This window comes from Urocitellus parryii, chromosome X (assembly GCF_045843805.1).
Source record: "Urocitellus parryii isolate mUroPar1 chromosome X, mUroPar1.hap1, whole genome shotgun sequence".
Lineage (NCBI taxonomy): Eukaryota > Metazoa > Chordata > Mammalia > Rodentia > Sciuridae > Urocitellus > Urocitellus parryii.
In genome coordinates this window covers 75,225,509-75,253,056 of record NC_135547.1, presented here as the reverse complement: position 1 = coordinate 75,253,056, position 27,548 = coordinate 75,225,509, and the positions used below count along the sequence as shown (strand labels likewise).

The window sequence follows — 27,548 nt, the reverse complement described above, 5'->3', positions numbered from 1 at the left end:
CTGAATATGCATGTGCATGTGTGTGCATGGAAGGGGCGGGGCGGCGAGAGAGGGGGAAGAGGCGGGGTCCGCGAGCAGGAGGGGGCGGGAACACAAATTCAAACTCGCCTCCGTAAGTCCATAGACCGGAAATACCCTGAGGCATACTGGGAATTGTAGTTCCCTTGGCAGCCCTGCAACCGAGGGGTCTAGGGTCTGATCCCGAGGTTCTTGTGCTGCCTGCTCAGGTCCCAGTCTGGCGAAAGAGGAGAAATTGAAAACAGAATCTCCTGACCAGGCCAGAGCCTCAATTCGACTGACCTTTGTGTGGAGGCACGAACCAGGGCAAATATCAGTATAATGGAGGACTGTAGGGTCAGCACAGTGCATCCTCTTGAACCAGTTTTTGACCTAGCCCTCTCCCCCCCCCCCTTTTTTTTTTTTTTTTTTTTTTTTTTTTACCAGACTTCACATCCTAGGCCAGCTCCACACTGGCCATCTCCACTGCTTAGCTCAGGGAGTTACAAGCAGCAATCACACTGGGGAACTTGCTCCTCGAGAGGAAGGCTGGGCCGGAAACAAAACCCTGAGCACAGCCTAGAGGAGCGAAAACTTATGGAAATCAGACAGTGCCTTGAGAGTCCGCAGTCAAGGACAAGAGTCCCCATCGGCATGGAAAACAGGTGGCATTCAACAAACACGTCAAGGTGACGACGGACGCGGTCCTCCTTTTGGGGCGGGTGACCACAAGGTGGAGCCAAAACGCAACCCTTCACAGCTCACTTGGGCCACCAGGACCGTTTCCCATGATGGCTACTTTCCAGCTTGCTTCTGTCAGTCCTTAATTGCCACAGGTGGTTGTCCTCCCACCTCCAACCCACGAATCTCCCCATGATGAACCCTCAATACCATGTCACATCCAACCCGAGATAGAAGATGCACCATCCTAGTCCTAGTGCCGAAAAGATTAGACTGTGACCAAATGGGAAATAAATTCATTGAGTAACAGACTGACAAGCAAGATACAGGAACCATCTAGTCTTGAAGAAAAAATAAAAGGTTGTTTACAGCAAAAAGCTACCTGTAGGCACATAATTACATATCTAAATGGGCTTTAAGCAGAAAAGCAGCTAAATCACAAGGGTCAGGTGAGACACTGCATGGAGTGGGGACTGGGTCTCCATCATCTTAGAGTTCTCCAGGAAAGGTCACTTTATCATCTCTTTCCACCACTGTTCTAAGCTGTGCCATCCTGACACACCCTATACCTTCTAAGTAAAAAAACACACACACACATGCATATCTGAAACCTTATCTTGTCAACCTTCCTTTTACTTCCTCAAGTTAGTTTCAATTTGGGAGAAACTTCTCATGACTCACTGTTTCCCCAACTATATCTCAGGTCAAAACCCTGAGGACAGCAGATTCCATGGCAGCTTGAGGCATGCCCACCATCTGGGCAGAGGTCTCTCCTGGTTCAAAACCTCCTCTTGGGAAAATTCCCCTGCACCACAACACACTACCCCAGAGTAGTCCTCTTCAGCCCCTCTTCTTCTCTTGCAATTGACCAGTGAAGATAGGCCTTGGACTCCAGCTGATGGAAGGCCAGCACACGACATTCAATCTGTTATGACATTGTTGATCCTTGTCAGCAGCACTGCTGTTTCTAAGCCTGGGGAAGTGGGAAGAGGTTGGGTCATATAGGGATGAGCAAGGAGAAGACTAAAGTAGAAAATGAGGTGGTGGTGTTCTTACCAGTTCTCTCTCTTTCATTGGCACATCTCCTATAGGGAGGAAAGCTTTCCATTGTAAGTTCAGCCAGCTTTACGCAGGACCTTCTGACCCTGGGATCCCCAAACTTGCTTTTCCCAGGTTCAAGCCAATTTGGTGGTATAAGAAAGGACCTAAGAATCTCAAAGGAACTGAACAGACCAAACCCCAAGGCCCAGGTAGCACATATGGGTCAGAATCAGAACTATCACCAGGGGCCTGGGGAAAGTAAGGACCCACAAAGCACTTACCCTTGGAGGAGGAAGGTCCACACAAGCAGTAGGGTAGAAACACAGTTGGTAATGATCCACATCATTAAGTAGGTTTTGGGGGACTATGGAAATAGGAAAAAGCTCCTGTCAGTGTCCAGATCCCCAAGGGTAGTATATGGGGGGGGAAAAGTAAGGAAGTGAGGGACAGGTTTAAGGAGAACAGAGATGAGAGAAGAAGAGGAGCAATGACAGTCCCAGAGCCTTACAATAAGCCAGATGGGGTAATGCATCTGCTGAAGCAGCTGGCAGTCATTGGTGGTGACTGAATCCACTCCTGCACACCAGAGCAGGGAGAAGAGCCAGGGTTTGTTCACTACAAATAGATTCACGGAGACATTATCCTGGTGCAGTGCCCTGTGGAAGTGGAAAAGAGACAGGGAACATCCAGAACAGTGGTACAGGAGGCATGGAAGGTAGCCTCCTGTGTTAGAATCTACAGTGATGCTGTGGGTATCAGTTCAGTTCTAACTTTGCATAGCATCCCCTGATCAAAGGTGGTTTTCTTTGCATAGATGAACTCTATCTCTTGGTGGATTCCATCCACAAGTCCTGGCTTTGCTGTCTGGGGCCACACAGATGTATCTCTCCTATTTGTCCCATGACAGCCTATTGGAGGTCTGAGGAACATAGGTGATGTCTCTCTGATCCTTCTCTTCTCCAGGGCCAAGAACCCCAATTCCTTCAACCATTACTTTTGGCACCTGGATTATTATTTCCTTCCCTTTACATGCCTTTCTAAATTTGATCTCACTTCAATTTATCAATGTTCCTTTGAAAATATAGAGCCAACTTCTGAACATTAACTCCCAGACACACTTGAGCCAAGTAAATATTTATTTATTTATTTATTTATTTGGTACTTGGGATTGAACCCAGATGTGCTTTACCACTGAGCTCCATCTCCAGTCCTTTTTATCTATTTTTATTTTTTGATACTGGAGATTGAACTCAGGGGCGCTTAGCTACTGAGCCACATCCCCAGCCCCTTTTCAATATTTTAGAGACAGGGTCTCGCTGAATTGCTTAGGGCCTCACTGAGTTGCTGATGCTGACTTTGGATTCTGGATCCTCCTGCCTCAGACTCCTGAGCCACTGGGATTAGAGGCGTGCACCACTGGTAGGTAGCACCCCGAAAGTCCTTTTCATTTTGAGACAAGGTCTGATTAAGGTGCTGAGGTTGGTCTCAAACTTGCAATCCTCTTGCCTTAGCCTCCCAAGTAGCTTGTTTTAGCTTGGGCCAGCTTTGAGCAAAGAAACTTATCTCCTCCTGCCTCTGGATACTATGCCTGCATGAGGGCAGCCTAGACTCAGAATAGCCTTTGGCAATGTCATCTCCCACTGATGACTCACTATGCCCATTGTTCAGGCAAATCCCTGGTCTTTTTCACACATTCCTGCTGATGTCAGTGTTTGTGTAATTGAAATTATTATTAATGTTATTATTTTTATAGTACTGGAAATTGAGCTCAGGTGTACTGTACCACTGAGTTATATCCCCAACATTTTAATCATTTTTTAAAACATTTTGAGACAGATTGTCACTAAATTGCCCAGGTTAGACTCAAACTTGTGATTTTCCTGCCTCAGCCTGCCCAGTCACTGGGATTACAGGCATGTGCCACCATGTCTGGCTTCCTTTTTATATTTTATCTTGATAGGTTTGGCCTATCATTTTAAAGGACTTAGCCTTCCAGGGCTTTGATTCCATCATCAGTGTAATAATTAACAATACACATCTTTTGGAAACATGAGAGCAGTCGACATTGATCAGGACAAAACTAAGGTGCAGGTTTCTATGTCCTATCTCCCTCCAAGGTGACAACTTAAGGAAAGGCCCTTGAAACACTTATGATAACTAAACCATTATATAGGTCACATTTTTTAAAAAAAAATTGAGCACAAGGACATTATGAGCCCTTAGCAACCTCATGCTTTGAAGTCCTTCATGTTTACTGGGTTGGTCAGCTTCTGAGGCCTAGTTCACATCTGGAACACTGCCATCTCTTTCTCTCTTTTAGATTAATCTTTTTTTTTTTTTTTTTAGGGGGATACTGGGAATTGAACTCAGGGGCACTTGGCCACTGAGCCATATCCCTAGCCCTATTTTTGTATTTTATTTAGAGACAGGGTCTCACTGAGTTGCTTAGTGCCTTACTTTTACTAAGGCTGGCTTTGAACTCTCTATCCTCCTGCCTCATCGTCTGGAGCTGCTGGGATTATAGGTGTGTGCCACTGCACCCAGCAGATTCATCCTCTCTTAAAATGATCCATTCACCATAGAATAAAAGCTAAAGTATTTCTCATGGTCTACAAGGCCCTGCCCAATTTTCCCCCTGCCTCTCTCTCTAGTTTCACCTTCACCTTGCTCATTAGTCTGCTATCTATGCTTTTCTGGATCTCTTCTCATAGTTAGTTCCTTGTGACCACTCAGATTTTGGCTCAGACATCACTTCTTTAGTCACTCTTCCTAATGTAGCAACCCTGCCTTATGTACCATCTCCTTATTCTGAGCCCTAATGACTACTGCATCTCTGTATTTTCTCTTCATGACATTTATCACTACCCAATATGCATGTATTTCAAGTGGCTTATTTGTCTCTTTCACTAGTATGCAAACTCCACCAAAGAATGGACCTTCTCTATCTTATTCATGTTTATGTCCCCAAAGTCTGCAATATATACTACCTGATACACAGCAAGTGTTTGACAAATGCAAGGAGGGCCAAGGTTATTCATTCATTCAGTTATACAACATCTTGTATAAGTGAATGTTATATAAGTGAATAAATGAATAACCCTGGCCCTCCCTGCATTGGTTCTTCCCTGGTAGTAAACTTTTGGGTCCTCTGGGTTCCTTTCTCTGGCACTCACTTGATATCTAACAGTGGCAGGTCTTGATATGGGAGGTTGAGAAACTGGGGCCTCTCAGTTATGTTGACTCTTTGCTGTCCATATATCTGGCGCATTCTTGGTGCACGTTGTTGGACATTAGCCCGATCTTCATCTGGTAGCCAAAGGACCTGTGGTTCAGGAAAGATGGGCATGAAGGTGAGGAAGACATAGGGATTGGGATACGGGCAGGGGCAGAGAGGTTTGGCCATTGAATAGGGTATATAGTTGGGTGGGGACAGCCTTAAAATCATTATCATGGCCTAGGGTAGGCAGGGTGGGAAGAGGGGCAAATGGGGTCCCTTGGGAACCCTGATAATATCACCATGGCTTGGGGCACCCCTGCACTCAGCACAGTCTCCAATGTTTGGTTGACAAAGGTGTCATAGTATGTGTGGTTTTGTGGAGGACGACGCAAGTCAAACATGATGGAAAGGTTGAGGACTGCCGCTTCCTTCAATAACTCTTCTAATGCTGGTACTGTCTGACTCTCAGCTTCTTTCCGATCAGGGCCTGATAGCTGCTTGGCCCCCCAGAAGGGTTGTCTCTATAAAAAAGGAAAATTCTTTCAACACCAGAATAAGTCTCCAGGTTCCCCCCATTCTCACCATCTTCACTCATCTCCTACTTGGTGTCCAGCTTCTGCCCACCTCGGAGCCAGGGTCTTTCTTTCCCTAAACTGTGACTTTCTTCCAGACTATCTTATACCTTACTCTTTGATTTTAATTACCCACGCTTCTGGTATCCCAACTTCCTTTTTTTCCCCTTACACCTTTTCTTTAGCCTCATGAAGGTCTCTGGGATCCTGATGCTTTGGTTTCCTTCCAGTCTTTCAGCCCCTTTCTGCTTACCCTACATCCCCCACCCATTGTCTATCCATAGCTTGAAATTATTTTTCCACAGTGCTGTCTCAATTCTCTGAATTCAGTGCTGCTATTATTCCCATTGTTCATAAGTGCTGTCAACTGCCATCCTGATCCACTTGCCCTACAATTCCTAAAGCCTGATCCAATTCCTCAACTGTCTCCTCCATCCCCAGAATGGGGGGCTGAGTGCTTCCATAGGAGAGCATAGCATGTGGCACTACTGGCACTGTTGTCCTGATTTTTGCTCAGTGGTGCTTAGAAAGCCTTTCACTTGCTCTTGATTTGTTCCCTCTCCCATTCCCCCAGTAGCTATCCCAAGACCCTGCTGTTCTGCTTGCCTTCCCTTATGGTCAATGAAAAACCTCACTTCCTGTTTGATGACAAGGATAAAGTTAGCTATCTAACACTTGTATTGAGTACTTACTATGTGCAAAACAGTGTTCCAAGTACTTCATGTGCATGAACTGACTTAATCCTCCTAATAACCCTATAAGGTAGGTGCTTCTATTATTCTCATTGTTCATAAGAAGAAACCAATGCACAAGTTGAATGTTGCCCAGAGTCACATAGCTAGTAAGTGGTGGAGCCAAGTTTCAAACTCAGACATCACTTCTTCCTGATCAGTCTGATATGTCATCACATATAAATTTTTAAAAAATTGCAAAAATAAAAACCTGATTGCAAGTCTGTGTCATGATCCTATTTATGTAACATATATATGCATATATATGTATGTGTATGTGAATATATCTCTATATATCTATATATCTCTATATATCTATATCTATAGCTATATATCTATATCTATATCTATATATCTCCAACTGTGAATAGTGAATATTTCAGATGGGTTGGATTATGAGAAACTTCGATTTCTGGATTCTCTGAATTTTTACTTTTTTTTAAACAACAAACAAGTATTAATTTTATAATCAGGAGAAGAGGAACTGAAAAAACAAAGTATTCTTTTAAATATTTTTTACCACCTACAGGATTGAAGTCCACACTTCTGAGTCTGGCATTCAAAGCCCGTAAGACTTAAGCCTCTGCTTCCCACCACTCCTATGAATTGTATCTCCCAATTATATTGAGCCACCGTTTTTCCTCTGGGAACACACTTTTTCATAGTTCTGGCCTTTATTACATGCTCTTCCCTCTGACTAGACTTCCCTGTTACCAGGGCTAGAGGTTACCTTAGTGTTTGCCTAGTATGTACAAAGCCCTGGGTTTCATCCCCAATACTGCAAAAAGAATTCTCTGTCCTTGTTTTACCCATCTTATGAGCAAACTTTCATGTCACTTGATATATATATATATATATATATATATATATATATATATATATATATATATATTTTTTTTTTTTTCCAGTACTGGGAATTGAACCCAGGGTCTCATGTTTGCTAGGCAAGTGATCTATCATCACTGGGCTACATCCATATCCCTTTTAAAATTTTCATTTTGAGACAGGGCTAAGTTATCCAGGCTAGCCTTGAATTTACAATTCTCTAACCCAGTGGACATTTTACCACTTAGCTACATCCCTGGTCTCTGGCCTTTCTCTCTCTCTCTCTCTCTCTCTCTCTCTCTCTCTCTGTGTGTGTGTGTGTGTTGCTGGGGATCAAATCTAGGGCCTTGGGCCTTGTACATTCTAGGCAAGCACTCTACCATTGAAATATGTCCTCAATCCCCTCCCCAAACCAGAAAGGGTCATGCTAAATTATCTAGGCTGACCTCTAACTTGCATACCTCAGCTTCCCTAGTTGCTGGGACTGCAGGCATGTGCCATTGTGCCTGGCTTATAGCTGGGATTATAGGTGTGTGCCACTGCATAGCTAAGACAAATACTTTTATTGTCCTAGATTTCCTATTCTACCTGTCTGCTGCCTGGGCTCTCTTCCTTACTAGATGGGAGTGACTTAAGGGCAGACACTGTGTTTCTAAGGGCCAGCGTATGGCTCAGTAGATGCTTATTAGTGGGTTGAACCCTGCCCTCTCCAAGTGTCCCTGCAGATGGCAGCCTCTTCTAGTATGCTCTCCTTACCTCTAAGAACCAGGCCCCAGCATTGAGTCTCTTTAGTTCAGCCCAGGAGAATTCGCTGCTGTGGGCTGTGGTTCGGGCTGGGAACACAGAGGCTACATCCGTGGTTCTGCTCAGCTTCTCATCATGCATGAGAAATGGGACCCCGTCGGAGCTAAGAGCATAAGGGGCATCAGAGGGTCAAGCTCTGGAGCTGTTCATTTTTTCCCGAGCTCCTGCCCTGTGTCCCTCAGCCCCCAAATCCCCTGAGCCCCACCCTCCATCACCTGACCATCACATCAGTCTCAAACACATCGGCTCCACATTCTGCGGTCTTCCGCAGGGACATCAGGGTGTTCTCAGGGGCCAGCTGGGAAAGAGAGGTGGTAATAGGGGAGGGCGGGAGTTTGGGGACCTACAGGCCTGGCCCCTGCAATGGACAGGAGATGATTCTCCTTGCTCTCCCAGAATCTTGCCCGTTACTCACCATGGGGGCCCCTCGGTGTCCCACCAGCCCAGGCTTAGTGGGTAAGTCTGTGGGTTCCATGATGCAGGGTGAGGAGATGAATAGGGGGGCCAGGTAGATGACCAGGGCAACTCCAGAAAATAGGAACAGTAGCAGAATCTTGGGACCTGTGGGGATTAGGACAGACTTTGGGGAAAGGCATTGTTGGAGCTCTAGAGAGAAGGCAGAGTGCAGGTACAGCAAACTGGGTGAGCAGCAGGAGGCAGAAGCACTAATAGCCAAAGAGGATGAGTGGGGGGGTGTAATTGGCACCTCTTGGGCGGATACGGTAGAAGGTATCAGCCACAGGCCAGGCCAGGAGGGTGATTCCAGCGACTGCTCCAATATGAAGGAATGGGGCTGTGGCCTGTGGACAAGAGCTGGTGAGCAGGGCTCTTCTTCCTAGTGCCCTTCTCCCTCCTCTCTTAGGGCCTGACTGTTGGAGTTCAGAGCCACCTGCAGTTTGGGGGGACCAGGAAGCAGTATATTCTGGGATTGGCCACAGGCCACGCCATCCACTGGAGATCTGCCACTTACCTGCAGTGACAGACGTAAGCTATGCCACTCCTGTCGCCATTTGATGTCCAGTCCCACAAGGCCAGTGGCCACAAGAAGCATAATGAGGAGCAGCAGCACCTGAAGGGTCAGGGATGAATGGGTCTCTCTTTGTCAACCTGGACTTTTGATTACCTGGGCTGCCCCTCCCTCTGTTGAGACAGGATCTTTCCCTTCCTCTGACACATCAGCTTTCCTTCTTTGACTCAATAAATATACTGGGTTTCAGGATCTGAGCTTGACCCCATGGATATACAAATGAAGTCTTCAATATGAATACATGACCAGTGAAACTCCACATCATGTACAACCACAAGAATGGGATCCTAAGTTATACTCCATGTATGTATGATATTTCAAAATATACTCTATTGTCATATATATCTAAACAGAACAAATAAAAAAGAAAACAAAAATGAAGTCTTCAGCAAACAGCCAGCCAAGCCTGGGCCTAGTGGCTCCCTCTCCCACTCACTATCACCCTCACTGTACCTTGTGGAGACTGTGCAGATGCAGAGGTTGTCCACAGAGCTGCAGGAGCAGGGCCAGGAGCTAGGGGTAGAGGGTAGTAGGACTTAGGAGGTGCCAAAAGCAGGGAAAGGTCACTATAAAGGGTTTTGCATTCTAGAACCTCCCTCCCACCCAAGAATTATCCTTCTCCCTTCAGTGGCCAGGATGAGAACAAGAGGGCAGAGGTGAGCAGGAAAGAAGGGCTGAGGTCAGGGTTAGGTTGGCTGTCCCTTTACCCACCAATAGCAAGGATGCATATGTGACCAGTAGAGAGATGACCAGCAGGAATGCCAGGGACCAGTCCATCCAGTGTCCCCAGTGGCGGAATAAGAATCTGTGGGAGGGGAGAAGGAGGTGTCTAAGTGGGGGAAGGGCTCTCATTAGTGACCTGAGGGGATTTGGGGTGGGTGGATCCAGGAGGACCAGAAGGAGCGAGGGAAAGTCCATGGGGCCAGGGCTCCAAGGACTGGGGAGATCTCATGGAAGGATTTTCTAAGAAGGTTGGAGAGTAGGAGAGCTAGGGCTGGTCAATGATCAATGGTTAAGGCTAAGCACCCGAGGATCCCTAGGGAGGGGAGTAGGTTGACATATATGCTAAGGAAAGGGGGGGGGCCATGACACACTCATTGAAGTTGTGCAGGTCATTGAGAAGGATGAGCCCGATGTACAGCCAGCCCAGGGAGAGGAGGAAGGTGAGGAAGAGCAGGCCAAACCAGATACAGTCGCACTGTAAAGGGGCAGGAGAGAAGCTCACAGATGATGGATCCCCATCTCGCGCTCAGAGTCCCCAATGGGTGGCAGCTCAAGAGAGCTTCCTGCCACGCATTGGTCTGCTCTGCTCTGGGCTGCTCTTTCCATAGTTGAGGGAGATTTTCTTTCTGGGGAGAGAAAAACCCCTTCCTCCCAGCTGCCTAGGAGCATAATTGGCCTCCTTATCCCCTCCGATCAGCGTCTGCCTTCTGCCTTCCAGCCTCCCCCACAACCCTACTCCACCTTGCTCGTTTTCATCCTCTCTTTGGGGCATTTCCTCCAGTGGCAGCTATACAGGCAGTGGAGGCAGCGGGCCCAGACGGAACAGCAGCCAGGGGCCATGGTGAAGGCCTGGGGGAAGGGACACTCGGCCATCAGGGACCCTGGCAGAGGGCATATCCCAGTCTCCCTCCCAGACATCTGAGGAGCCCGTGGGAGGGGCAGTCCTGGGCCGCCTCTCAGCAACGGAGGGAGGTCACGGCCCAAAGTGCTGGATTGTATGAGGTGAATAACCGTGGCTCCATGCCTGGCAAAGAGTCTCTGGGGTCATTCTGTCCGCTTGATTCTCCATACCTGGAAGGTCAGTGGGACACCCAGGAGGTCCAACCTTTTTGCAGGCAGAATGCATACCCACTCTCTCCAGCTCCTCCCTATTTAACTGCATCCAGCTGTGGGGTTGGAGTGCTTACCCAGGGTGGAAACTCAGGAAAACTGCCCCAGGGTGGGGCAAACTCAGTTCAGCAAGTTGAGGCAGATCTGGCCAAGCTTGAGGCAGCCCCATGTTAAGTTACCTTCCACCCCAGGAAGCAGGAGTAACCTGAAGCAGAGGTTCCAGCTCTGACCTGGGGCTAAGGGAGGCCTAGCTAGTTGGCTAGTTGCTATGGATACAGAGATTGTACAAACCACAAAGCCCTGACTGAAAGATTCTCTGTGTCCACTTCCCAGGGGGTAGGGGGCACTGCCAATAAGAGAAAGCTTTGAGGGGGAACAGGTTGCCTGGGTCACCTCCAGACTTCTAAAGGAACCATTTTTGTATCTGCATACTTCTAGAAAATCCAAGCCCTCCCACCCTAGTCTTGTCCTTTCCTGCCCAGTCATCCTGCCCAGTCACACCCCCCCCCACCAGAAACCCAGTCCCCGCCTTCCCCGCCCCACCCTCTAAGTTAGCTTCGGTGAAAGTACAATACACACAGGGCAAAGGTGTGTATGTGGGGGTGTGGTTGTCTTGGGGCAGGGGCTCCTTTTGCCTTGGGCTTCTGGGTCTGGCTGATCCTCTAGTGGGCTGGATATGTGATTATGGTTCTACATGAGAGTGTGTGCAATTTGTTAGGGTACATATGCATGTGTGCACCAGTGGCTGTCAGGATGAATGGGTTTCTAGATGACTTGGAGTATGTGAAGGAGCTCTTGAATACATCTAAAGTGTGTGTGTGTGTGTGTGTGTGTGTGTGTGTATGTATGTTTGTGTGGTCTAAGAAACAGGACCCTTTGCCATCTAGGCTCCCTTGAGGCTGTGGAATCTTAGGGGAAAATACAGTGGCTGGGCCTCTTCAAGGAGGATGGGTGTGGCTGTTCCTTAACTGACCCCCTTACTCTATGCTCACCTTAGGAAAGGAGGGATGGGGCGGGGGAGTGGGGGGTTAGACTTGGGGGGAAGGAAATCTCTCCCCCCTCCCTGAACCCATTCCCAGGAGTCAGCCAACCCAGAGGAAGGCCCCTGGGCTGTTGTAGCCTGCTCTGGACTCTGATCCACACCTCTTGCCTCCCCTAGGGTCCTACCCTTGCACCCCAGATTGCCTTCTAGACTCCCACCTCCCTCCAGGAGCTACCTGTAGGATCTGAGCAGCCTGAGAACCCCAAGCAGGGGATCTGACAAGGGCTCTTCTCAATCCCTGGGCCCGGTAATTATCCGGTGGAACCAGTCTTCACCTCCCAGCTCCCGCCTGTAGCCCCCAGCCTTCCCAAGCCCTCACACCTTATCTCAGCGGCAGCTCTGCTCTGGTCTCTGCTCTGCACTGCTTCTCAGCTCCACTCCGAGTTGTCTGCCTCCTCCCTCTTCCAGTCCTTGGCTCAGCCCCACCGGTCAAACAGGTGGCACTGTTGCCACCTACAGGAGGATGTGTGGGTCCTCTCTGAAGGCCTGCTGCTGCTCTATGGCCTGGCTTGGCCAGGGTGGGAAGACAGGAGGAAGCAAGTGGGAGGGAGAGCAGCTCTGCTTCTTTACTCGCTGGCGGTCAGGGGGCTAGGGGCGAGGAATTCCTTTGTGCAGCCTTCCCCATCTCTCTGTCCCTCCTCCTATTCCCCTCCCAGTCACTGCCAGGGCTTTGTCCTGGCTCAGGGAGGCGAGGGCTGAGGGCACTAGCGGCAGCTGGAGGCTGGGAGGGGGGAGGTGACCACGCAACTTTGCAACTTGGCAGTGAGAAGGGGCCCTGCTAGCCCCCTGGAAACACGCTTGTGTGAAGAAGTCTAGCTAGCATCCAGTCTCAAGCTCCCTGGGCATACAGCTTTGATTCGTTAGCCTGCCTGTCTTCCCTCTTGGGCTCCTACTTTTAATTTTGCACGGTACATCACTAAGACTTGTAATTGAAAGCTATTTCCTGAATTCGGGGTAACAGGTTGCTTTGTTTCTGGACCAGGGGTCCCTAGGGTCCTTGTGGATCTGGGGTGACAGTAGCCTGTTCCTTGGCTCTCTACTCCACGCAAGATGTTCATTCAGGTCATGCTGAGACTTGTATCATTCCTGCTGCCATATCCCCAGAGCATGAAGTCTCTATGAATCACTGTGAGGAGTGTATAGTATGTTGAGGTCTCAGGCTTTTTGGAAGATGAACACACACAGAAGATGCTGTTACTCTAGCATCAGCAGGAGAGTGTGGCCTAGCAAGTTGTTAATTTAGTGTAAAGCACAGAGGTTGGCATGGGCTAGGGGCTGGGGACTGGCTTGATGGGCTGACCCTCTCTGCATTCTGGCTGATGCAGTGACTTGAGGTCCAGGGGCTAGCACAGTGTTGGTGGGAAAGAATATCGTCTCTAGGGATAAGCCAGCTCCCCCTCCCCCTACAGGCACTGGATTTCAAACAGTGAGAAGGAAGACTGGCTCTCCTCTGCCAAGAGCTGGCCCCCTCCCTCTCTGCCTTTTCATTGTATCCAGAGGCTCTAGTTGGCAATGGCAGAGGCTCCCTTGCTCTCGCAGAATTAAAATGCAAAGAGAAGCAGGGCTGCTTGCTGGCAGGAGGCCAAGGAGGGCCAGTGGGTCACCCAGTCCTCGGCAGGCTTCATTCTAGGCAGGTTGTTGTTCAATTTCCTTTGCTTAGACTGTGGTGGATTCTAGAGTCTCAGCTTTTAAGTTCTTAGGGATGGTGTGGGAGCTTTGTAACTGGGATTCAATATGCACAAATATGAATCCCTGGGCTTGTGAACTCCCAAAAGGCTAGTCCAATCAGGAACCTGTGTATGATGTTCCAGGGCTGGCCCCCTTTTAGCTTTAAGCAGAGATGGAGAACACTCTGAAAGGAGAAAGCAAGTAGCCAGCATTGTTCTGTCCTGGAACTGAACAGCAGTGTGGTCCCACACCAAGAAATTGGGCTGCAGGGCATTAGAAAGTGATACATTAGCCAGGTATGATGGTGCATATCTATAATCTCAGTGACTCAGAAGGCTCAGGTAGGAGGATCACAAATGTGAGGCCAGCGATAGCAACTTAGCAAGGCCCAAAGCAACTTAGTGAGACCCTGTCTCAAAATAAAAATTAAAAAGGGCTGGGGATGTGGCTCAGTGGTAAAGCGTGTCTGGGTTCAATCCCCAGCACCAAAAAAAAAAAAAAAAAAAAAAAAGTCACACATCAGATAGGTTAAGGTCTTAGCTTTATTATTCCAAACTTTATGATTCTAGATAAGTTACCTAACTTCTTTGTACATCAGTGCTATACTTTGGACCTGGAATGTTTCTCAAAGGCTCATGTGTTAAAAACTTGGTTTTCAACCTGTGGCACTCTTTGGGAAGGTGTGGAACCTTTAAGAGGTGGGGCCTACTGGAAGGTGCTCAGTTCATTGGGAATGTGCCCTTGAAGGGGACAGTGGGACCCCAGCTTCTTCCGCTTGTTTGCATTCTGGCCATGAGGTGAGCAGTTTTGCTTCACCATATGCTTCTACCATGATATGCTGCCTCATTCCAGGCCCCAAAGTAAATAGGACCAACAAACTATGTAGTAGAACCTCTGAAACTATAAGCTAAAATAAACCTATTCTCTTCAGAAACTGATTATCTCTGCTGTGAAGCTGACTAACACACTGTTTCCTCATCAGCAAAATAAGCATTTTTTTTTGTGAGGAGCAAGTAAAATTATGGCAGGAACATGGAGATGCTTAATAAATGTAGTTCCTTCCTCCCAGATCTGGAGGCAGGCAGATTTTAGAGTGGAGGTCTGGCCACTGGCCTTGCTACTGTTATTAGAGTTTCTTAGGGTAGCAAAGCAACATAAGATAAAATATGGTAACCTATACTCTCCTCTGAGAAAGAGAGTAGCTATACAAAAAGACAGGGTGGGCTGGTGGTGTAACACAGTGGTAGAGTTCATGCTTAGCACATGTGAGGCCCTAGGTTCCATTCCCTAGCACTGCAAAAAAGAAAAAAAGTGGTAAGCAACTTCCCCCAAAAGGTAGGTTCAGGAACTTTTTTTAAAAATATATTTTTAGTTGTAGATGGACACAATATCTTTATCTATTTATTTTTTGTGTTGCCAAGGATTGAACCCAGTGTCTCACACATGTGAGGCAGGCGCTCTACTACTGAGCTACAGCCTCAGTCCCATCAGGAACTTTTAATCAATATCCTTACAGCTTTCCTAGGGGCTAGGGAACACAGGTTGAATTTTGTTTCTCTATCTAGCACCAAAGGATCTTCCCAAACAGTAGATGGGCTAAATTTTATTTATTTATTTAACATTTAAAAATATTTTATTTACTTAAGTAACATGGAAGACAATTAAGGGTCCTGTTAAAATACTTAAAATCCATACTCAGGGCAATAAAGATCCCCGCCCATTCTTGAGGTGGGGTAAAGAGTTTGAGCCAAGCCTCCATCCTGGGCCAGGCTCCTCCATTAAGCTGAGACAATTTATAGGGGAAAGCCTTGGCCTCATCTCCATCAGGAGACAGACATAACTGCTCACAAATGGAAAAAAAAAAAAAGCTAGATTGTGCTGAGGACTGGTTCCTGATGAGTCATTGGAAGGTCAGTTGGTTTTCTCTTCAGTAGGTGGCTCAGCACCTTTTGGAGAAGAAAGAGTAGTCGTCTGGGAAGGGGCTGGAGACTAAGGGTCAACATTCAACAAACTTCCCCTTCCCTTTAGTATCACTCTGTCTCTTTTCTTAACAGCAAGAAATCGGAAATCCAGAGAAGTCATTAGAAAACCCCTGTTGGCTGCAACCTGAAAATGTCTTCTAAGGCAGATGGGGTAGAAATGGTGACTTTAGCTTCAGTGGGCATCTTCTTCAATAGGGGAGCAACCAGAGAAGAAGCTGGTATTGCTGGCCAGAGCTCGCTTCTTTTTCTTCCCTGGAGCCTTATTTTCTCGGGCTTCTGTTGCTGTATGTTTCAGTTCTGGGAGGTCCAAGGAGGGTATAGTTGGAGTAACCTTCTTTAGTAGCACCTGCTCCACATCATACATCTCTTTCAAAATCTAGGAAGGACAGACACAAGTTTGAATAGACTTTGGAAAGAGGCAGTACAAATGCTTAACAAATTCCCAGTAATAACATGGTATCCCCTAAGATTGCTCTATTAAATAAACAAACAAACCACTCCAGTCAATGCCCAATTTCCAGTTCCCAGAAAGTGGATAATAATTTTTTTTTCAAATCAGATTCTGTCATAACTAGTGCAGTGATGGATGCTAATATAGTTTTCCAGTGCCTGCCTTATAGCCAACCTACCTTGCTGTTGGGAGTGGCACAGACGGGGTTGAAGAAGCTCAATCCTGGGGTCACCTCTGTGGGATCCTCCAGTTTGAAGGAGCCTTCGGAATCCTGGGTCCGTTCAACAGTGCCCAAGCTATCCTGAGAATCAGCCAGACGGGCATATTCTAAATTTGGCTACCAGGGTTACAAAATCAGTATGCTCCTCTCTAGTCAGGGAGGTCCCAGTTCTAATCAGTCAATCTAAGCTTGACTGGTCAATCTAAGCAAGTCTTAGGGAGACCACGCCTGGGCGGTCATAGAGCTTGACATGCTCTGTCCCTGAAGGAATGAAGCAATGCTTGGGGGTAGCCTCTGAGGCAGAGGTCTCAATAGGATAGCAGCACAGGACACAAGGCTAGATTTCAAACAAGGCCAAGTCTTGGTCTTTCTTTCTTTTTGGTTGTTGCTGGGGATTGAACCCAGGGTCTTATGCATGTAAGGCAAGCTCTCTACCAACTGAGATATATCCTCAGCCCTTGGGTCATTTCTTTGATTAAACTTCTCCTCTCTATAATCTATGATAGCACCACTATAGGGTGTTCCCTGTATTAGTATTTCTTTTAGGTAAGGAAACTATGTCCAAGAGAGAAGTCACTTAGGTAACAAAGTGACTCTGGGTAGAACTTGGATTAGAATTATATAGCCTGTTGTTATGGAAACAGGCCTGGATTAAGAGTCAGAAAGCCTGGCATCTAATCAAGTGAGTCACTTAAACTTATCTCTGGGCTTTAGTTTTCTTTTCTGTAACATGGAAGCAATGGACTAGACCAGTAGTTTTTATAACTGAAATCCTAAGAGGAAGTCCAATATATGAATAAACAAATTTGGCTGAAATGTGTTTGAGCCCCTTCAGGCCACATCTGTTAGCCCAGAAGCTCTTCCATGTAATGATCAACTACAGGACTCTAAAAACCAAAATGAAAAACCATGGAAATAAGGTCCTTACTACTTCTATGATTCTTATCTTGATCTCTAGCTTGCTGCTTTAGTTCTCTGATGCTTACCTATCTTCTAAGTATTTTAATAGAAGGCCCATGGCAAAACTGTTTATGTGTAGTTGGTCAAGAAATGCATGATGAATGATCATTAGACTACACTTGGTAGACTTATTTTATGTCCTATGGAAAGTTGTAGCAATAAGTTTTGCCATGGACATAGGTAGGGATCTGATCTGCTTGGTACTATTCTTTTCAGGGCACATTTTGTTGCCCTGATTTTGGTATCCTGGGAGGAAAAAAAAAGGAAGATAGCTACATTTACATAATACAGTAAGAGTCACAATGACTCTTAGAGAGACCTGGTTCCTGTGGGTCTTCTCCTAGAGCCATGGAATAGCTGGTTCCCATGGAGAGGGTCTAATAACTAATGACTCAAGATGTCAGAAGGATTAACTTCTTTCCTGGAAGTTGCCAGCTCAGCACGTGGCTCTTACAGTTCCAGCTAAGCCTTTGGACTAGTTTGATCCTGCATGTATATATGCCTGTAAATGCCTGCTTTTCTGTTCCGTGTTCCTGCCTCTGAAAGTGTACAGAAACTTTACAATTGCACACTTAGAAATCTCATGGGAAGAGCTGAGTTTCTGAAGGGGGTGTGTGGACAGGTGAGCAGGGAGAAAGGACTGAAGACTATGCCTGTTTTCTGGGTGCAGAGAGTAGGAGAAGGGTAGGAAGAGCTATATAGGAGACTCCAGGTTGCAGGATAGAAAGCAGAAAGAGGTTGGAAACTAGTGGGAATCATGAGGGAATGGTGAGGGGTAATGGTTGAGGGGAAATGGTATTGGTCCTACCTGGCCTTGCTGGCGGTTCCGGCACTTTGTGGGGTCACAGCTACAGGCTATGCCACAGTCTGACTTTTGCTTCCTGCACCCACATTGCTTGTTTCCACACCAGCCCTTGCAGGAACACTACAAAACAAGTTTGTGGAAAGACACATTACTGAAAGGATTAGAAGCCTAGTTTAAAGTGCCTTCCCTTCATTTGCAAGCCTGTATAGAAAAGAAATGGAAAGTACCATCATGTCTATCAAACTTCAATCTCTTCAGTCATCTCTTTTTGTGAAATAATGATCACCAGTAACTACCACAAGTTTAACTGAGAACATGTCATGCTTGGCAAATCCATTTTCTGTTTTGAATAGTATACTCGAAAGAGAAACGAGGGATAGCAATAATAATGCAAGGTGATTGATGGACTCCTTTTTTGTTTTGTTTGGTATTGGGGATTGAACTCAGGGGCACTCAACCACTGAGCCACATCCCCAGCCCTATTTTGTTATTTTATTTAGAGACAGGGTCTCACTGAGTTGCTTAGGGCCATGCCTTTGCTGAGGCTGGCTTTGAACTCACTATCCTCCTGCCTCAGCCTCCCAAGGCGCTGGGATTACAGGCATGCACCACCATGCCTGGCTTAAGATTCCTTTTTTTAAAAATATTTTTTCTAGTTGTTGATGGATATTTATTTTATTTATTTACATGTGGTGCTGAGAATCAAACTTATTGCCTCACACATGCTAGGCAAGCGTTCTACCACTGAGCCACAACCCTAGCCCTAATGTTTTATTTTGACAATTTTATGGGTAAAGTGAAGAATTGCAAGCTGGATGGTAGTATACTTAGGTATATTTAAGGCCTGAGCATAGTTGCTTGATATATTTAGATCTATCTAATTGTATTTTCATCCAATTCACGTTTCTACATTTTGTCCAGTGTCAGCCTGGGCTTTTTTTTTTTTTTTTTTTTTTGCTAGTGGGGATTTATCCTAGGGGTGCCTAACCACTGAGCCGCATCCCCAGACCTTTTTATATTTTATTAGAGACAGGGTCATACTGAGTTGCTAAGTGCTTCATTAAGTTGCTGCAGCTGGCTTTGCACTTGTGATCCTCCTGCCTCAGCCTCCCAAGCTACTGGGATTACAGGTGTGCACCACCATGCCCAGCTCTTTGTCAGCACTTTAATCATTCAATATTTTAACAAAGAATTGATGGAATGAAATAAAATCATTTACATTTCTTAATATTTTTTAGTTGTAGATGGACCACAATATCTTTATTTATTTTTATGTGGTGCTGAGGATCGAACCCAGTGCCTCACATGTGCCAGACAAGTGTTCTACCACTGAGCTACAACCCCAGCCCAAATCATTTACATTTGATAGCACTTTATAGTTTTCAGAGTATTTTCATATATGTAAATATGAACTCTCACAACCAGTTTACAAGGTAGGCTTATTTATCAGCTCTAACAATAGCAAAAAGGATTATTATTATTTTTTATACCTTTATTTTATTTATTTATTTTTATGTGGTACTGAGGATCGATCCTAGCACCTCGCACGTGCTAGACGGGTGCTCTATCGCTGAGCCACAACCCCAATGCTGGAAGGATTATTAATAGGTAAGAGAAAAAAGTTGCAATCCAAAAATATTTTGACAGGCTGGAATTACAAGTTGAAAGTAGAAAGAAAAGATCCAAATAGGAGTAAATTAAATTTGCTATTTGGGTCCCCCGCTTCAAATCATCCATAGAAATATAATATGGAGAGAAATCTAACTTAAAAGTAGTTTGTGCAGAAAGTGCCTAGGGATTTGAGAGTGAGCAAACTCTCTGTGTCAACAGTGTGAAATAGCTGTCAAAAGGCAAATGTAGTCAGGCAGAAATTTGGAGTTCAGATCATATGGGGAGCAATTATATCATGATACCCTGGGTCAGTTGAAGCCTATTTGAAATAATGAATCCCATTTTAGGGCACCATAATTTTTCACATATACAAAAGCATAGACAACAATAATAAGAAAAACCTCACTCATGTCCCTACTACCCTCTTAATAAGGTTTCCTACCCTGACCCTTTCTTAACCTCATTTGCCTCTCTCTCTCAGGAGTGAACAGTGTCCTGAATTACTGTAGGTGTTTATCATCCCTATGCATGTTTTTTACTGCATATGAATTTTTAAAAAAGTATTGTCTCAAATTTTAAACTTAATATAAATGGTAACTTATTTTATGTTGATACATTTAGCTTTAGTTGCATTCTAAAAACACAGTTTATCTATTCTCCTGATAGTGACATTCTTCACCATTACAAACAAGGCTGTCATAGTAATAGCTAACATTAATATGTGCCTGACATTCTTATAAAGGTTTCCCCTATATTAAACCTATTTAATCAATATGCATATTTTCTTTTACACACATTGAGTTTTTTTGTGCAAATATGTTTACTAAAGAGGGAATTAAACAAAAAAAAGGTGGGTGACCAGATTATAGGAAGCAACGCTATAAGAAAAATAGTGGAATGGGTGGAACTGGCAGACATTATGTTAAGGAAAATAAGTCAGACACAGAGAGACAAGTACCAAATGGTCTCTCTTATATGTTCAAGGTAAAAAGGAAGTTGACCTGAATGTAGAATAGTGATTAATATCAGTTGGGAAGGGTAAATACATGGGGGAAGAGGGTGGAGGGTGGAAAAAAGGAGGTTGGATTTGATTAGTGCACAATATATGCATGTGTGAAAATTTCAAACTAAACCCCATGGATATGTATAATTAACAAATATAAATAAAAATAAGATAATTACCTGAGTTTGATGGAGCATGCCTGTAATCCCAGAGACTTGTGAGGCTGAGACAGAAGGATTGAAAGTTTAAGGCCAGCCTCAGCAACTTAGTGAGATTCTGTCTCAAAATTAAAAATAAAAAGGGCTGGGAATGTGGCTCAGTGGTTTAGCACTCCTGGTTTCAATCCCAGTACCAGAAATAACAATAATAAAATAAAATAATTATATGAAGAAAGAAAACAGTAGAAGAAACTGGGATAGTTTGGCCTGGAAGAGACATGTAGGAGTCAGAAGGGACATCAATGAACTTCTAAAACCTGGTTTGATGCACAAAGCCCTTTTCTAACATCCCTGGTCTAGTTATCTGAAGCTCTATTTATCCAAAGATGATGACAGTTTCTATAACTTTTAACCCCAGGACCCAATTTTGCCATCTGGAATGACATGGAGTCAGTTTAATCTCATTTTCATGGCATAGTCATTCAAACATAATTATTTTACTCCCCAGATTTCCCTAATTCTGCACAAAGCTAAAGATACTTAGTTTCCTCAATGATTTACCAAATGATATGATTTCCAAGTATCCTCATCACCCTGAGTACACACCAATTTTTCAAAGTTCATTTTTAATTGTGAGATCCAAAAACGAACACAACTTTCTTCACAGTGTGGAGTGTCCACTGTGAAATAGACTGTGACAAACACCTTCCTTACTATGGATCTGATAGTCTAGTTAATGAAGCCTAGGGTCACAGTTGCTTGTTTTTTTCTTCTTATCACATCTTTGGAGCTGACGATGATGGTTCATGCCAGTTATTCCAGCTACCTGGGGGGCTTAGGCAGAAGGATCCCAAGTTCAAGGGCAGTTTCAGCAACTAAGCAAGACCCTGTCTCAAAATAAAATTTAAAAGGGGCTGGCACTGGGGCTGTGGCTCAGTGATAGAGCACTTGCCTGGCATGTGTGTGAGTACTGGGTTTGATCCTCAGCACCACATAAAGATAAATAAATAAAAATAAAAGTACTGTGTTCATTTACAACTAAAAAAAATTAAAAAGGCTGGGAGGGGCTGGGGTTGTGGCTCAGTGGTAGAATGCTTGCCTAGCACGTGCTAGGCCCTGGGTTCGATCCTCAGCACCACATAAAGATAAATAATGTTCATTTATGACTAAAAAAATATTTAAAAATAAATAAATAAAATAAAGTTTTTGTGTTCAACTACTTCTAAAAATAAATTTAAAAAAACTAACTAAAAAGGCTGGGGATATAGTTCAGTGGTAGGAAGTGTGAGCCTCTAGATTCAATCCCTAGGACTGCAAAACCAAACCAAACCAGACAAAGTAAAATATCTTTGTGGACTCATACTGAATTTGTAATCAAATTCAAGTCATTAATTCTTTATCATATGAGAATCATCACCTTTGCTCTGTAGTTGTAAAGATAAAGAAAACCATGAGAACATCTTATTTTTACTGATTATGAGGATATTATTATTTAATAAAATTTGAAAATCAAAATCATGATTTTTAATAGTTGTATTTAATTTTCATTTTCATCATGTGGACAAGCCAGTTTATTTAACTAATCTCCTAATGTTATATACTGTTTTTTTCCCTGTACTAGGGATTGAACCCAAGAGTACTTTACCACTGCAGTTCCTTTTTTTTTTTTTTTGAGATAATGTCTTGCTAAATTGCTGAGGCTGGCCTCCAACTTTGATTCGCCTGCCTCAACCTCTTGAGTAATAGGCATGTGCTACTGTGCCAGCTTAAGACTGTTTTCAAATAAATTGTCACTAACATAAATCATGTTGCAGTGGATATCCCTGAATGACAAGGCCCTCCAATCTACCCCTCTGACTTTACCTGTGCTGTTTGCTCTCTTCTACTTCTCAACACACTCTACCCACTCATGCCTTTTCTACTGTTCCTTGAGATGCCAAGCTCATTCCTGTCATGAGCTCATTGCATTTGCTGTTCTTCCTCTGATTTTTTCCCGACTTTCTCTTTTGTTCAGATCTCAGACATCTATCCACTCTTTTCCTAACCCATCATTCTCAATGGTTTCTCTATATTTTCTTTACTTTTTCTACATCACCATCTAAAATTATTTTGTTTTTCTGTCTCTTTCCACAAGAATGTGTTTCATGAAGGCAAAGTTCTTAAACTCTATTGTTGTATTCTCAGTACCTAAAAACAGTACATGGCATATAGATACTCACAAAAGTTTCGTTGAATGAATACATCTATTTACATACCAATGTCTAGTTCCTTAGTATAAATTCCTATAGGAAGAAATAGGATAGGATCAAAGGACAGGAAATCTTTTAAAGTATATGTGCTGTCAAAGCAAGAACAACAGGAACATTTTTAAGGCTGTTAATATTTTCAGGCGGATGTATTGGTGCACACCTGTAATCCCAGCTACTAGAGAGGCTGAGGAAGAAGGATTGCAAGTTTGAGGATGGCCTTGACAATTTAGAGAGACCCTGTCTCAAAATAAAATTTAAAAAGGTCTGCTCAGACATAGAGCACCTGTGCGTTCCACCTCCAGCATGAAAAATCATCATCATCACCATAATCTTAGTCATACTTGCCAACTCTAGTCATTATGATAATAAAAAAAAAATTTAAGGGAGGATGGGAGGGAAAGGGAGATTACTAAGAAGTAAGATTAATCAAATTATGTATGGGCATGGGCATGTATAAATATGTCATAATGAATCCTACTATTATATATAATTATAACCACCAATAAAAAATAAATGATATTGGGAATGGTAGTTCACACCTGTAACCCCAGTGACTCGGGAGGCTGAGGCAGGAGGACTGCCAAGTTCAAAGCCAGTCTCAGCAACGAAGTGAGGTTCTAAACAACTTAGCAAGACCCCTGCCTCAAAATAAAAAAAAAGTGCTGGGAATATAATTAAGTGGTAAAGTGCCTCTGGGTTCAATCCTTCGTACCAAAATTTGTTTTTAAAAAGTGAAAAATTATTTTTTATTGTTTTCAATAAGACAAACAAAAGATAAAATTCTATGACATGTCCTAAAGATACCTTACCCGGATGACATTGGTCTATTGATGGTTGTAGCCTGGTTACATTCCTTCAGCCATTTACAAATTCATCTAAATGCTTAAAAAATGTTCTATTACCTTGTCCTTGTTTCTATATTTTATCCAAAGAGATAATATAAACAATGCATCTGAAGAACTGTCATAAAGAACAATAATTAGACTTTTACATTGCTGAGACCCATTGGGAAGCCAGGCACAGTGGTGCGTGCTTATAATCTCAGCTACTGGAGCAGTTAAATCAAGAGGATCACAAGTTTGAGGCCAGCCTCAGCAACTTAGGGAGACCCTGTCACAAAAACAAAAACACTAGGACAGCTCATTTCAGCTAAACAAGGAACATCTTTCTAACAAGTGTTATACAATGAGCTGCCTGTGAGTTTCCCCTTATGCTAGTTTTTTTTTTAAATGTTGATGGACCTTTATTTTATTCATTTATTTACATGTGGTGCTGAGAATTGAACCCAGTGCCTCACACATGCTAGGAAAGCACTCTACCATTGAGCCTCAACCCCAGCACTCCCCATGCTAGTTTTTAAGCAAGCAGAGGCTAAACACTCTGTAGTAGTAGTACAGAACAGCCATGACACACAGGATATATATAGTCACATGAGTGTCACGTACATGAGGTGTAGCTTCATCCTTATTGTCTCTTATCCCAGGAATCAGGTCAGAATGTCAGAGAGGTAGTATGACTTTGACACAGACATAACCATATATGTATAATATATACGTGGTGTGTGTGTATGTGTGTGTGTGTACACCAACCACTGGCAATTTTGCAAGTTTGCAAACTCCTTTCCTCAGAGGCTTTAGACTGATAGACCCAACCTGATTTTCTCTCAAAATTGGGATTCATCTCGCCACAAAGCCATGAAAAGCTAATTTCGGCTTTACTATAAATTACTGCAAATCCTGAACCTGCTTGGAATGCCTGCCCATGCCTTGAACCCACCCATGCTTGGCTCTCTGACCAGATAGCAGCCCTCTCTGAAACTTTAGTGATGCCTCACAAATCTTGGCCTTCCCTGGCCAGATAACGACCCTCTCTGAGGCTCTAATGGTCCTCATAAATTCTGATGTTGGGGCCAGCAAAAAATGTAAACTACCATTAGTGTGATGCTCCTCAGAGTTCTGTTATCTGTAACCCCCCTTTGTGTAACTTTCTGGGCTATAAAGCTGGGCTGCAGGAAAGCTGCTGCTGCTATCTTGGTTCCCGCGGTTTTGGGCGGGAGAGGCAGCCCAGGGGTCGAAATAATAAGCTTGCTTTAATTTGATTTTGATTGGAGTCAGTGGTCTTTTCTTGCGTCCTGGTCTAACAAGACCCTCTAACATTTTTTTTTCTGTGTGTACATCTCAACTCAGCCTTCAAATCTACATTCAGCTCATGCTTTCCACTGCAACCATAGTAAGGTGTCCATAAATGCTTGTAGAGGAAATGAAAGAAAGACATGCTCTGCCCCATTTTCTCTAATGTCCCAACACCCATTCTTCTAGCATTTTTAAATTTTTGCAATTTGCTATGCAATGTGCCAAAAATGTTCTCCCTGTTTGCTCAAGATGATACTTACCTTTCTATCTTATAATGCAGCAATAGTCACCTTTCAATGGCATCTTCCTAAATTAGGCCTTGTTAATTTGACTTTAAAAACCCAAAAACCCCTTAGTCCAGCTTCCAGAGATAAATATGCTGAGGTTCTAGTTATGCTTCTACTTCTTTGCCTTGTTTTCCCATTAAATTATGTTTTCTGGGGCCAAGGATGGACTCTTAGTCCCATTTTGAGCATGTGGTATGTTGCACTTCTGATGACTCTGGCTGAACAAATACCTTAATACCACACAAGTACCTATTCCTTCCAACTTGCTTCAGCTCTGGTATTGTGGCTTTACAAGGCTCAGTTCCCCATGTGGTGAGCTATCAGCTAATCAGATCAAATAAGCTTCTAGGAAGCCAGCTAAGGTAATGTGTGAATTGTTCTTTGTAAGTGGAATGTGGCTGTAGGGCACAGCTGGGGTAGTGGTGGTGAATTGTAGTGCCTAGGAAGTTAATATTTCAACATAAAACATCTATGTTTGATAATTGTGTAGGTCTATCATTGTTTAAGTAAATAAAGCATGCCTCAGTGTCAGATTGTTCCTAACTAGCCTTAACTTCGTGTGTTTGATCTTAATTATTAGCTTTTTCTGTAATTCCCTTAGCCCCTTAGCCTAGTGAGCAAAAATCACTATAATAGGCAAGAAAGATAAATTACCCACTGAGCTTCTGATCTGCAGTTTTTACTGACATGACATCATTGGTAGAAACAAACTGTACTCAGAGAATATTCAGTTTTAAATCCCATTATTTGGTTTTATGACCTTGGGAAAGATCATTACCCTTCTGTGGGTCTGAGGTCTAGCTATAAAATGCAAATAATAAATATCTCAGTGGATATTTTGTGATGATTAAAAGATTACATAAATGAGAATGATTTGTAAACTATAAAGTGCTCTAAAAATATGAAGGACTGGTATGATCGATTTTTAATCAGCTTCAATGAAATGGTATAGAACACTACCTACTCAGGCTAGGAAGATCCTGAGAAAACAAAGAGAGCCACCTTGTACACTCAGGCTGCCCTCCCTCTCTGTTGGCCCTAGGTTTTACACAGAGCTAGCCCAACAAATCCCCCTTAGGGGAGTCAATGACTCTGAATGTGATCCAAGGGGCTTGGATGCAGGATAGGGGCCAGAACATTCCTAGATTAAGAAAACTATCTCACTGACAGTATAAATGAGTAGAATCCTTAACTGACTTAAAGAGTTGGCTCCTACCCCTTGGGTGTTCTTCTTGGACACCTTAACTAATTTTGCTGGCTTCCATTCTTCATCGTCTTCATCTTCATCTTCACCATCACCATCACCATCACCATCACCATCACCTTCCTCGTGTTCATGGATAATATTTAGATCCTTGATGTCCATGCTTTGCTCTATGAACTTTTCTTTAACACGGGAAGGTTTTGGCTAAGAAAAAAGGTTTGAAGTGATTATTTAATAAAAATGAAATAATACATATGGTATCATATCTTCCCAGTAGCTGCTTCCAGCTATATTCTCAAAGCAGAGATTTCAGACTCCTCAAATATATCCCACTTGTCTTTACCAATCAGAAAAAAAAAATTGCTTTAGCCTTTGGCCTCACAGAGTCTTTGAAAGGATAGAAACTGGATGCTGATCAATCTGAGGGAGGAAGGGAGGACTCATGATGTGATGAGATAAGGATTTTTGGATGGACAGCTGAACATTGCTCTTTTTTCCTTCTCCTCCTCCTCAGTTGTATTACATAAAGCCAATTCATGGACAAAAGTCAGAATTCTTTTTTAAAAAATATTTTTCTTTAGTTGTAGATGGACACAATGACTTTATTTTATTTATTTTTATGTGGTATTGAGGATTGAACCCAGTGCCTCATGCATGTTAGGCGAGCACTCTACCACTGAGCCACAACACCAAGCAAAAGTCAGACTTCTGAGGAAAAAAACACACCTATTTTTCATAGGACTCTATAATTCTACTTAGGACTCTAAGAAAAACTGAGATTTAGAATTTGGGTATTTTAACTGTTAACCTTTTAAAAAAGGTAATTTTGCATACTCACCCTGAACTTGGGCTATGCAAAGTTATCGTAGGTATTAAGCATTTTACCTTGGGTGGGATATATTCAAAGGAAGAGTCCGGAGATAGAAGGTTATCCTTAGGAAGATGAGGTTTTGTTCTGCTGGCTACTTGGAGGAGGGTCAGTTTCTATTTGAAAAAGAGAGACAGAGAGTAAAATGTAGACAGCTTTTAGGAGTGCTCATGGCTAAAA

At 43.8% G+C, this 27,548-nt stretch overlaps 2 protein-coding genes across 2 annotated transcripts in view; both read right to left on the bottom strand.

Annotated features, from left to right (window-relative positions):
- Nucleotides 1-1,598: 1,598 nt before the first annotated feature.
- Gdpd2 (glycerophosphodiester phosphodiesterase domain containing 2) lies at nt 1,599-10,449 on the bottom strand. The gene is made up of 15 exons (XM_026399982.2): nt 10,360-10,449; nt 9,990-10,093; nt 9,607-9,700; nt 9,349-9,408; nt 8,839-8,937; nt 8,575-8,668; nt 8,284-8,429; nt 8,084-8,166; nt 7,821-7,971; nt 5,236-5,457; nt 4,893-5,041; nt 2,228-2,375; nt 2,001-2,083; nt 1,735-1,763; nt 1,599-1,651 (listed from the first exon to the last, which is right to left on the bottom strand). The coding sequence occupies exons 1-15, from the start codon at nt 10,372-10,374 to the stop codon at nt 1,599-1,601; spliced, it is 1,530 nt and encodes a 509-aa protein (XP_026255767.2). The 5' UTR covers nt 10,375-10,449.
- A 5,143-nt stretch (nt 10,450-15,592) lies between these two features.
- Kif4a (kinesin family member 4A) overlaps nt 15,593-27,548 on the bottom strand; it is a 143,121-nt gene continuing 131,165 nt past the window's right edge. Inside the window, exons 27-31 of the mRNA XM_026399977.2 lie at nt 27,386-27,484; nt 26,513-26,704; nt 17,860-17,976; nt 16,050-16,172; nt 15,593-15,796 (exon numbers count right to left, since the gene is read on the bottom strand). Of these exons, the coding sequence (XP_026255762.2) occupies nt 15,593-15,796; nt 16,050-16,172; nt 17,860-17,976; nt 26,513-26,704; nt 27,386-27,484 (735 nt within the window). The remainder of the gene's footprint in view (nt 15,797-16,049; nt 16,173-17,859; nt 17,977-26,512; nt 26,705-27,385; nt 27,485-27,548) is intronic.